Source organism: Nyctibius grandis, chromosome 1 (genome assembly GCF_013368605.1).
Source record: "Nyctibius grandis isolate bNycGra1 chromosome 1, bNycGra1.pri, whole genome shotgun sequence".
In the NCBI taxonomy this organism is placed as follows: Eukaryota; Metazoa; Chordata; class Aves; order Nyctibiiformes; family Nyctibiidae; genus Nyctibius; species Nyctibius grandis.
This window is the reverse complement of record NC_090658.1, coordinates 131,419,839-131,432,518: the sequence shown is the minus strand read 5'-3', so window position 1 is coordinate 131,432,518 and position 12,680 is coordinate 131,419,839. Positions and strand designations below refer to the sequence as shown.

Here is a 12,680-nt window from a genome sequence, read left to right as displayed (position 1 = left end):
TCATTAATGTTTATAAATATGTAAAGGGCAAGTGTCACGAGGATGGAGCCAGGCTCTTCTCAGTGACATCCCTTGACAGGTCAAGGGGCAATGGGTGTAAGCTGGAACACAGGAGGTTCCACTTAAATTTGAGGAAAAACTTCTTTACGGTGAGGGTGACCGAACACTGGCACAGGCTGCCCAGAGAGGTTGTGGAGTCTCCTTCTCTGGAGACATTCAAAACCCGCCTGGACGCGTTCCTGTGTGATATGGTCTAGGTAATCCTGCTCCGGCAGGGGATTGGACTAGATGATCTTTCAAGGTCCCTTCCAATCCCGAACATTCTGTGATTCTGTGGGATACATGACATTCCAGGGCAAAACTTTGTCAGGGAGCAGCAGATAGCTAAGTGAAAGACATTTTTACAGCCAGCATTTACGTAACACACTTCTGAAAATCACAAACTGTTCTTCCAGCATCCTGTTTCACAGGTTCCTTAGGATTATGTATATTTGTATTCAGTAGCATTCAAATCTTTGCAAAGATGTGAGAGCAGCACTCTATGTTCAAAAGCATTCTCAACAGCCCATTTCACCCCTGTACCTACACAAATGTTCATTGTTTATAAATATAAAAGCTGTATTCTCTTCAAAGCAGAGACACAGGATCTCTAATCCAGTTTTCAGGACCCTGGGGTTTATGTGCGGGGTTTTTTTAACTATTTTTTTTTTATTTCCAGCAACAAAACACCTAGAGTAACGCTGGGGTGCACTGCTTTGAACTGGGGGTCTGCTACCTCAGGAGGGAAGAGGGACACGTTGAATCCTCAGCACCATGTCCTGAAGTGTGGTGATTTTTTTTCATCTTTTTTTTTTCTATCTTGGAAGATCTTTTATGGTAAGTCTACTGAAGCTCCGTACCTTAGCTCACAATCTCTGATTCTCACATCTAGGTGAGAATAGCAGGGGTGAAAAGCTACAAAAACAAGGTTAGAGACATTCTACTCACTCCAGTGATAAAGCAGCTGGTAGATTTTTGTGTCTAGAGCAAAGTCTTTTCTAATTACCCAATCAAAACTATACGGAGCTGAACTTGCAAAACAGGTTCAACAAAATTTCACAAATCATTAAGGGGGCTAAATTTGTAATGATTTATACAAGTCTTTTCTATCTACAGATGAGCTGGGTTTTATAAGCACAACAGTCATTACCGTGTCCTGTTCAGCTCTCCAACCTGAACCAAGTCTGGGCCCAAACCAATGCCTGGCATTTAGCCAACCAATATTTCCAAAACAGGACTGATTTCTGGAAACCAGAAGCAACGTTCAGAGCATCTTTCTACAGAAAGAACCATTATTGACTGAAAGCTTAAGAGATAGAGGATGGTAAAGCACTGAACCGAGACTGTGGCCAGCTGTTTTTTTAAATTCCCAAATGGTTCTGCTTCCCTTTAAAGCAGTAGACTTGATTTACAGGGTCAGCAACTGCTGCTATAAACAGGATAAATCTCCAGAGCCCTTGTGTACCCTTTATTGAAGCGAGCCAAAATACACTGCTATTTACTCTGTGTCTGTTTGTGTGTGTGCTCTGTATCCAGAATTTTGAACAGATGTGGTTCTTATCAATGAGTGATGCATTTATTACTTCACCTCTCTCACTCCCTTCATTAGACCAACACTAACAGGGACCTAATTCTATATAATACTATAAGACAAAACATAATACTATACAATCACCTGGTTCCAGGTATTTATTGCTTTGAATGTGTTACACAGGAACTGGTATATGGAGGAGGGAAGCAAAGATGAAGAAGACAAATGCAAGTATTTAAGATCACACAATCAATATTACTCCCACCTGGGCTATTTTCAGTCAGAAACAGAGGCTTTTCCTAGCCATTTCTCTTCGATGTTGCTAACAGAATCCTTAATAAGAGGGCAGCAAATCCAAGTTCTTCCTCTACTAGCAAATACTGATCAATACAAATTACCTCTCAAATTTTTCTGTTGCAGACATTTAGAGAAGCCTGGTTTCACTTATCTTACAGCCTGACATCGTCTATGTAAAGATCAAGCAGAAAAGAAAAGGAGAGAAAGCTTCTCATTTTGCCTTGCTAGAACAATTCAGCTGTTCATTTATAAAGCCTCTACCTCCACAAAAGGGATGGTGCAGAGTGTACAGTCCCTGGCTCCTGTTGAAATGGTCGGGGAGATGGCTAATTCCTCAGCTGTGGCTGTGTTAGGATGGGACATTCCCATGCGAGCAAGGAATTTGGTAGAACACCACAAGCTGGCTCTGGAATACCAGAATAACATTTCTAAACCAAACAAAGTACTGATTTATGCTCCACAGCATTTCAGCTAGGCCTTGTGGAGCTTAAATCTAAGCCTATTTAGTCAGTTGATCCTAGAACACAACTGATACAGTGCCTTGGAAGTGAAAGCCACCACCTCCCTTGGCCAGCCTGCTCTATTCACAAGCATTTGGAAACTCCAGTTTTTAACTTTGCAGAAGCTTCCAACGATACGTCAGTTTGAGCCCCTTCTCCTCTCTTCCCCATCACAATAAGTGCCGGTGAAAAACTGAATCGCCACTTTTGTTTAAGCGTAGGGGAGAGCGATCCACAGAGTGACCCATCCCTTCCCCAACTGACTGTTTCTCCACGCCACCTCCCCAGTTTTCCTCCTGAGCAATCGCTGGCTGGAATGTATGGCAGTCCTGCTCCTGATCCTAACTCCCTCCGAGAGAGTCACAGCAACTCTTACCCCAGTGATCACAAAGAAATGCCTTTAAAATGAAGCTCTTTTAGCTTGTGCACTGCTAAAAAGCTGCAGATGAGACTTCAAAAGCTTGTGCAAGAATCTGGACACTCCATTCATATTAACTTTAGTGAGAATTGATGTCTAAATCCACCCCGACAAGCCTGAAGCACTTCAGCCCACATTTCTTGCTCATAACACAGGGAAAATATGTTCCCTGTTCACTCGGACTGGATGTTAGGAAACAAATTGCCACCCCAAAGCACAATAAATTCTTCGCAGTGATTGTGCAGGAGGAGATTATGATGAACACCTACTACTACATTAAAGCAGAAGTAACAATGAGGGAGTAGAAATGTTTTGGGTTCTCTGCAGAGTTGAACAGTGTGTCAGAACAAGGAATGAGTTCAGAACAGGTAACATAAATCATAAGCTTGGAAAATTTCCATGCAAAGAGAATGAAAAAGCTTCAAACAACTTAGTACAGAGAGAAGAGCAAGATGAAATAAAAGTAATTGTAGAGAAGATGAAGATACTTTTATTTTTCCTCTTGTAACAACAGTAATGGGATGGTTAAGTGAAATGCAAAATACAATCATAACTGATTAAAGGAAGTAACCGCTCCTTTATACTGTGCATCAGGCACCACTGGAACTCACTGCTGCAAGAGAGTACATCCACAATTTGTTTTTTTTTTTTGCCTTGTTTGCTCTGAAATCTTGCTGTTTATACAACTAACAGGCACACTGAGTTTCGGGACCAGACAGCATGCTGGGCTGGACTGGTACTGTGGATAATTAGAAGCTTATTTCCTGGCCTGTCCCTTTCTGATGTATCATGCCAGGCATGTAATCAATGCTTGCTAATAACTAAGGGGCATGTCTGAGTAATTCCCTATTTTCTTCCAACAAGTGAGCAGCTAAGCACATCTTTTCATGATGGGCAATTTCTGTACAGGTTACATTGCACAAGCCTACCATTACTTTGAAAAAAGTAAGGCAATTCTCCACTAACGACCTATCCAACAGAAATGATCATGCAATGTCTGTTTCTGATACTCATTAAAAATTCCCTTAAGTGCTAATAAGCAGAGCTCCTGGTTGTGAGGTTGTGGAGTCACAGATTTAGAAAGACAGTGTTTCCTTATCTTTCTAGGTTGTGGCAAGGTGTGTGTTGGTCTCTTCGCCCAGGTGACAAGCGATAGAATGAGAAGAAATGGCCTCAAGTTGTGCCAGGGGAGGTTTAGATTGGAGATCAGGGACAATTTCTTCATGGAAAGGGTTGTCAAGCACTGGCACAGGCTGCCCAGGGCAGTGGTGGAGTCCCCATCCCTGGGGGGATTTAAAAGCCGTGTAGATGTGGTGCGGAGGGACATGGGTTAGTGGTGGCCTTGGCAGTGCTGGGTTAACGGTTGGACTTGATGATCTTAAAGGTTTTTTCCAATCTAAATGATTCTATACCTAAGACAAAAAGGCTGGCTGCTGACTAAGTCTCTGAGTAACTGGAAGCCTTGAAGCCAAGTCCTTGGTCCCTTCTAGACTGATAGTATGGCCATGAACAGGTTAGTCAGGTCAGATCTGTATTAAGACCCTTTTGCTTGATAAAATTACACCAAAACATGATAGCAGCTGAGCCTACTGTGGATACCCTTTGCATAGGCATAACAGGGTTTCTGCCAGGGAATAAATAATACATTTGTTAAAGATTGTACTGAAAAGAGGTTATACAGATGTTTCACATTATATGAGTTACAGATACAGTGTCAGCTGCAAGATTTTGCCCCCCGTTTATACTGTTTGTTCCAACTCTGTATTTCATAGAAGAAAAAGAAAACCATCTCCTCTCCCATGCCTCAGAAACAGTACGACAGCACTCAACCATAACCAGCTGTAGGTACCACTAAAACTGGAATGCAGCCCAAGGCAGCTGAGAATTACAGGAGTAAAAGGATGACAGTAGCTGTCCCTCAGGACAGCAACAAGGAATCGAAGGCATGTGCTGAGCACTGGGTACCTGACACGCACGTCTTGGCGCTGTGTTGGTGAGCATGGGTGTCTTACCTGTCAGTCATCTGTATAAATCTCGGTATGCTTTGATTGTTTCAAACCAAACCAAACCAAACCATGCATCTTAGAGAAGAGAAAGGAGCAATCCAATCTGGTATTCTCAATCGTGTGCAGGTTACTGCACTCCCCAGCGTTTATTCCCCTTCCCAGTGTTTACACAGCAGCTGTAAGTGAACACCCAAACACACAATCTTAGTTGTGTTAGGTGACTTACTGTGAAATGTGCAGTACTTCCTTCAGATGGCAGCTCAGTGCTGAATGGCTATAGCCATTCCATAGTTTGGGAGCCACAAGGATGTGCACCCAAGTATATTGTGTCATTTAGCACATTTAAGGCAACCCTTAGGCAAAAATATAAGAAGCCCAAGAACGGCTTCCTATCAATGATATCCCTGGCTCTAGATAAAGCTGTTTGTGCAGCTCATGATAAAATGTCCCTAGCTTTGTGGGTCATAGCCTCTATGATTTGGCCTGGTCAATCAAAGCCTGTACCTGTAACAGGCACGTTACTCCCTCTGTGCACTGCATTTTGTCACAAGGAAACTGATCTGTTTTCTGCTGCTGTGAGGCCTTTCCTCGATAATTACCTTGATCTACACATGAACCACAGAGGAATGTCTCCACAGCTAAACAATAATTTGGCAAAATCTCATTATCAACAGGCCTCTGGAGAATATAAAATATCCTAAAAATTAAAGGAGACAGTTATCACTCTAACCACAAAGACCCACCATATAAGATGGGTTAATTAAGCCAGTTTTTGATAGCTGCATGTTTGGCTTCTCATTTTTGGAAGGGCTTTCACTTAAACCTGGCTGTTCATATTGTGAACTAAAATTTTGAAGCAATGTCTTTGGTAGAATATAAGCTGTCAGTGAAACCAATGACACCGTGGATCAACAAGGACACCCCAGAAAACAAAGGTGCAGGGTAAATTAGAAAGCATAGCCAGCAGCATGGCTACAGAGTCTTGTACTCAGAGCTCAGGCTGTGGGATTGATTTACTGGTGTGAATGAATTTTTTTGTTATCAAACCAGGGGTGAATAGGTGGCTTGCCCTGCAGTATGCATTATTCTTGGTAACAGATTATACATAATTCACTGCACAATCCTGCTTGAAATGCATTCAAGCATCTGGAAAGAGTGAGGGTTTGTAGTCAGATGCTACTTCCAACAACACCTTTGAAGCACCTACTGATGATAGATATGATGGGCAATGGCAATTTCCAGAACAAGTCCCTGGACAAGATATCTCAGAGGAAAAAAAAAACAATGCCTGAAAAAGCATTTAATCTCTGGACTCTTAAACCTGCAATGGCCACTCTGCACGTCTCATCAAACAGTTCTGACCACAGGAACTAAAAGAGCCAGTTTTCTGAGACTGCAAGCCCCAAATGGCTCACTGTCTCACAGGAGTAGGATTTAGCCAAAATAATTTCTCAGTCCTGTTTCTTCCTTTCCCAGCCTGCCCCTCATTTACTTCAGTGGGCAATCTACCTGTTCCCAGTGGAGAAAGTAAGAGATTTCCTTTCTTGATATGTGAGATAACTCTGAAGGCAAGAGTTATACCACATCTATTTAATGTCTGGTTAGCTAAAACTTTCTCTCAAATTATCATTTTGTTGCAGGGAAGATCCTCTCCACATATGTTGCAGGGAGATCCCCCCCAAAGATAGGAACCTTATTCCTCTTTGCTTCACTAAGATGCTGCCTCATTTCATTTAAAATTGCCAATGACAGCACTCAGTGCTGCAAGATTTAACTTTTTAATATCAAACCTCTCTTTCAAGGTATCATTTCTCCTGCAGCAGACAACATGGTGCCTATTTCAGCTAGGGAGGTAGGAGTTGGAATGACTAAGCTGTCTCTGATAACAAGCTCTTAGTTTTATAGACTTTGAAATAAACAGCTTGGACAAAGGCACACTCGTGGCTGCAGTCTGATAAGAGCAAACATTCAACCATGTGTATGCCAGATAGCCTTCTGCGGGGGAAGCAGTAAACCAGGCGAGCATATGTAAGCTATATGCTGAAATAAACATCACGATAATTTTTGAGCTGAGGGAACACCATCATTCATTCCTCCCCCACGCTCCCAAATTAATCACAGAAAGCAAAGGAAAAAAAAACCCGAACTTGTATGAATAATGACACAAAACTATTAAATAGCTGTAGAAGTGTTCATCACAAAAACATCAGCCACACAGGACTGTGTTCCAGAAAGCCACTCACTCTGTGACCTTAGCAAACAGCAAGACCACAGTTTACTTACCTCAGCATGGGGAAAAGGAGGTTCTGGAAGATACACCTTTGTTTGTTTGTTATGACACAACCTTTAAAAGCAAAGGAAAATAAGCTGGGTTAGAGAGCTGCAAAACATCCTGCAGTATCTGCTGCCATCTACTGTTACACTTTCTCTGGAGAAAGCCATTTCGTGTCTGGGGCATCAGGTGCAAAATCACCAATTTGTTTTGTTGCTTCCAGTCTTTCTGTTTAGAGGACACGACAACTCAGTCATAGTGAGATCACTTAGAGAAGGTGCAAGACAGCTGAAGGTAGTTTTAGACACACTATGTAACACAATTCCTTTGCTGCTGAAGACAAATTTGTAACTCAACATCCACATCATTTCATAGTCCAGACCTCAGCAGTTTCTGCAAAGCCAAATCACTTGTCAACAGACAAATTCCACTTGCCTCATCCCACTTCTCAGCAGTGACTTGGTCCTTTTGTTCATTATAATCTAATTCTCTTATGCATTTTATTATTGCAGCTACAATGTTGGTAAACTGCCTCTCACCATGGCATAATGCTCACTGTTACCTGCTATTTTTCATCAATCATTTATTAATAAATAATATTGAAAGTTGTCGATTAGCTCTAGCCAGACTCCTGATTCATCCCATTAAAGAAGTTAAAAAAAAAAAGGTATTTGTCAGAGGCCTGTGTGATGTGACAATTACCTGCAGTGACACTGTCCTGGTGGCTTTTTCTGGGAAACACTACCTGTTTCATACTTTCTTCACTTTATTATGCAGCAATAAGCCTAAATTAAACTAAATTTGATAAAGTCTAAGATACTAAAAGCAGGACACTTCTTTTAGCTGACTACATAGTAGAACTAGAAGGCTGGAATCCCTGGATTTCCATCCCAGTTCTGACCCCAAACCTCTATTTCACAGATGTTCAACCTCTGCCTCCATTTCCATGTAAGTAAAACATCCCCCTTACACATAAGTGTGTGGAAATCAGCTAATGTTGGTTTTGACTTTTGAATATAAGCCACTACAGCAAAGTAGAATTCAAAAAAATGGTGTCTGAACACTTGGGTGTCTGAATTGTGCCAGCTAGACACAGCAGACAAAACGACCCAACTGGCACATATAACATCCCTGCTACTTAGACGGTATTATTATAACAAGAACTATGCATCTACCACTTCAGTTGCTACTGAAATGAAATCACCATGTAAATACAAATGAAACAATTGTTTAACTATAATATATGAGTCGGCCCATCCTGGTGAGTACACCAAAGTCTGGCCAGGACACCAAGGCTTGATTCTCCTACTTTTGCTGAAAGTAATGTGATCAAAATTCACCAGATTTCATTCCTCTTTACAGTTCTCTTGAGGGATAAATTCATGGAAGATTTCCAGGACCTCTCTTTTCTTTCCTGAACTCCAAACTTAATCTGTCTGGAGAGGAAGAAAGGAAGGAAAAGCTAACTTACTCTGTTTAATCATCTAGAGCACGTCTCCATTTGTAAGAATTTAGGAACAGTTACAAGTGGTTGGGTTCTCCTTTCCATGGCTCAGAATGACAGAATGGTTGAGGTTGGAAGGGACATCTTGAGATCATCTAGTCCAACCCCCTGCTCAAGCACTGTCAGCTAAAGCAGGTCATCCAGTTGGGTTTTGCTGTCTCTATAGAGACTCCACAACCTCTCTGCACAACCTGTTCCAGTGTTTGACCACCCTCACAGTAAAAAAGTGTGTTCTTTTGTTCAGATGGAATTTCATGTGTTTTAATTTGTGCCTCTTGTTCTGTCAGTGGGCCCTACTGAGAAGAGTCTGGCTCCCTCATCCTCATTTCTCTCCATCAGGTATTTCTACACACTGGTTAAGATCCCACTGAGCCTTCAGTTCTCCAGGCTGAAGAGTCCCAGCTCTCTCAGCCTCTCCTCACCTTTGTGGCCCTGTGCTGGCCTCACTCCAGTAAGCCCATGTCCTTGTACTGGGGATCCAAGAACTAGACACAGCACTCTCCATGTGGCCCCACCAGTGCTGGTCACATAAGGATGCCCTCCCCTGACCTGCTGGCTCTGCTCTGCCTAATGCAGCCCAGGATACTGTTGGCCTTTTTTTGCCACGAAAACACATTGCTGGCTCAGCAAAATTAAGCCTGAAAAATCTATTTTGCTTATACAGGGAGACCACGGTATAGTTTTGGGGGCACTGGATAAGACATGCAAACAGGCACAGCTAAAATTCACTCAAGTCAGGTACATCATTTAATCATCAGTGCAAGCTCCAAAAAAGACAGATTATTTGAGTTTGTTTGTTCTATAGGAAACGATGCTTCCCTAATTATAGAACATCTACTTACACACGCACGCACTCCCTTATGACTCAAGAAACGTGTTCACAATTCTAATCAAGTATATACTAGAATATGTCAAGTAGAGATAACCTGCATATATCTATTTACCATAGCTGAGTGTGTGAATTGAGGCTGATGAAGCAGCCCTTTAACACCTACCATTCAGCAAAGATCTGGGAGAACTCGAGGGAGCTGTTAGCAACAGGTGAGATGAAATAAAAAGGGACATTGGTGAGTCCAGCAGAGTCAATGTACTGATACAGGCACTCCAGCAGATCATATATTACTCCAGAGGGGTAACAGGGAACCAGCACATTTCCTCCATTTCGGACAGTCATAGCTAAGGGAGAGGGAAAGTAAAAACCAATTAACACGGTTCATATTTAAACTTTTAAATAGAATTCCTTTAATCCAAATATTACATAAGATACACAAAGAAGCTATTGCATGAATTAGCAGAACACATTATGCATATGAATTGGGAGGAACACTTCTGATCATTAAATACGTTTATTTACTGCCTTCTCCAGGCTTAGTGGAGCGAACGATTATACTCCATTAGGTGGGGGGCACAGACTGAGCCCATGCAAAACTCTTGACACGAGAGGGCGGCCTTGCACTGGCACATGAGAATAAAGCAGTGACACAAAACACCATCAAAATAAACCCTGCTCCATCTATTAGCTGTCAGCCAGAGGGGAAGGACAACAGTTCCCAGGTCTCAGCTGAAAGCACTACACACGGTAAACTGTTCTGTACTCAGTTCTCAGTGCTCTACATGAATGGTTGAAGATGTGGCTGTTTCAAACAGCCCTCAAAGCTAGAAGGGGGTGGGGGAGTGTTTCTCCTTCTTAAAAACTCTAAGTATTTCTATCCTTTCAACATAACAAGAACAATTTGTGTCCAGTTCTGGGCCCTGCACTTCAAGAAAGATGTTGAGGTGTTGGAGCGAGTCCACAGGAGGGCGACCAAGCTGGTGAAGGGTCTGGAGGGTCTGACCTAACGGCTGAGAGCGCTGGGGGTGTTTAGCCTGGAGAAGAGGAGGCTCAGAGGTGACCTTAGTGCAGTCTACAACTACCTGAAGGGAGGTTGTAGTGAAGTGGGAGTCAGCCTCTTCTCCCGGGCAACTAGCGATAGGACAAGAGGACACAGCCTCAAGCTTGGCCAGGGGAGGTTCAGGTTGGACATTAGGAAGAATTTCTTTTCAGAAAGGGTCATTAGCCATTGGAAGGGGCTGCCCAGGGAGGTGGTGGAGTCACCATCTCTGGAGGGGTTTAAGAAAAGCCTGGCCATGGCACTTAGCACCATGGTCTAGTTGACATGGTGGTGTCAGGGCAATGGTTGGACTCGATGATCCCTGAGGTCTCTTCCAACCTGGTTGATTCTGTGATTCTGTAATTTAAAACCTCTATGAATTGTAGACAGCATGGGACTAGAGAAAAATGAGGAAAAGGAAAAAGAAAAATAGGTTCACTCTGTAATTGAGACAGACCTGAGTACAACAGCATCAGCAAGTACAGAGCAAACACGTCGTTCTTTTGGCAGAATGAATTTAAAAATTCTGCACCTTATGGGAAAGTGGAAATACTTTGTCCAGCTCACTGAGCAATTGCTGCCTCACTAGGATTTCATCTGTGGTCGTGGGGTGAAACAATCTACTGATGTTAATTGCAGTGCAGCAGCAGTAACATTATGCATCAAGGCATTACACAGAAAGCTGTGAAAGAGACTGAAAATGCATATATTACATCCCATCATAATCACTTCCTCGACTTCAATTTATTGACAAGCTTTGATGGGGTACGGATTTAGCACATTAAGGTCTTTTTGCCCCACCTACATGCTCAAGGAAGATTTTTATGGTTGAATGTTTAAAGGTTTTACAGAGTGTAGGGAAATGCACAGACTCTGTAGTAGGATTTTTCACATGCATTTAGGTGCTTAACTCCTTTTAGCAGTCAGTGCCTTCTACATGCTGCTTGCAACAACAAACAGTCATCAAAGACACCTTCTATAACAGAGTTATAACTGCAGTGTAGTGGGTTTATTGCCTAGGTTTTCTCTGGGTCACATACAAACTATACCATCAAAATATTTATGAATATGAATAGAATCACAGAATTGTTTTGGTTGGAAAGGACATTTAAGATTGAGTCCAACAATTAACTTAACACTACTAAGTCCACCACTAAACCATTCCCCTAAGCAACACTTTACATTTGTCTAGAACCTGAGATATTACAAGAAGTCCCAGCAATGTGTTCTACTATTCCCCTTACATGGGTAAGTCTAAACTATCCCATCTGTAAACAGGACGAGAAGAAAGGAACGAGGAGATTAAGAACAATATTTTCAAAGATATCTGGGGGCTGAAAGTTAAGCCTCTGGCTCCAGGATCAGAATTTGCATCGCTTCATTATGCACTCAGAAACTCTGCAAAGAGGAAAGATAAGTACCTATATCCACAGCAGCAAGAACGCTGCATGGGGCAGAGACAGCACATGCAGAGAACAGGGCGCATCAGTGATCAGCGGAAAATGCTAAGAGAAGGGGGATGTCTGCAGCTCTGTCTTTGCTCTGAACGAAGATACTGGCTGAAACACCAAGGTGTGTGTCTCCATGAAACATGTTCCTCCTTCGCACCTTGAATCCTGTGTCCAGTTCTGGGCCCCGCACTTCAAGAAAGATGTTGAGGCGTTGGAGCGAGTCCAGAGGAGGGCGACCAAGCTGGGGAAGGGTCTGGAGGGTCTGACCTACGAGGAACGGCTGAGGGAGCTGGGGGTGTTTAGCCTGGAGAAGAGGAGGCTCAGAGGTGACCTTAGTGCAGTCTACAACTACCCGAAGGGAGGGTGTAGTGAAGTGGGAGTCGGCCTCTTCTCCCAGGCAACTAGCGATAGGACAAGAGGACACAGCCTCAAGGTTCACCAGGGGAGGTTCAGGTTGGACAGTAGGAAGCATTTCTTCTCAGCAAGGGTCATTAGTCATTGGAAGGGGCTGCCCAGGGAGGTGGTGGAGTCACCATCTCTGGAGGTGTTTACGATAAGACTGGACATGGCAATTAGTGCCATGGTCTAGTTGACAGGGTAGTGTCAGGGCAACAGTTGGACTCGATGATCCCAGAGGTCTCTTCCAACCTGATTGATTCTGTGATTCTGTGATTCCTTCTTTCACCCAGCCACAAACTAGCTTCACCCAGTTAAGACGAATGGCTCCCTCCTCCCTTAGAAGAGGCAGGAAGAGCTTTCATCTAAAGATGGGCTGGTTAAAGAATTTGTCT

The 12,680-nt window shown here is 42.9% G+C and overlaps 1 protein-coding gene across 3 annotated transcripts in view; it reads right to left on the bottom strand.

The window, feature by feature from the left end:
* The window catches only part of INTS9 (integrator complex subunit 9), an 80,116-nt gene that overhangs the window by 31,337 nt on the left and 36,099 nt on the right, over positions 1–12,680 (bottom strand). For all 3 annotated transcript variants that reach the window (XM_068397413.1, XM_068397408.1, XM_068397400.1), the window contains exons 10-11: positions 9,563–9,743; positions 7,075–7,135 (exon numbers count right to left, since the gene is read on the bottom strand). In XM_068397413.1, the coding sequence (XP_068253514.1) occupies positions 7,075–7,135; positions 9,563–9,743 (242 nt within the window). The remainder of the gene's footprint in view (positions 1–7,074; positions 7,136–9,562; positions 9,744–12,680) is intronic.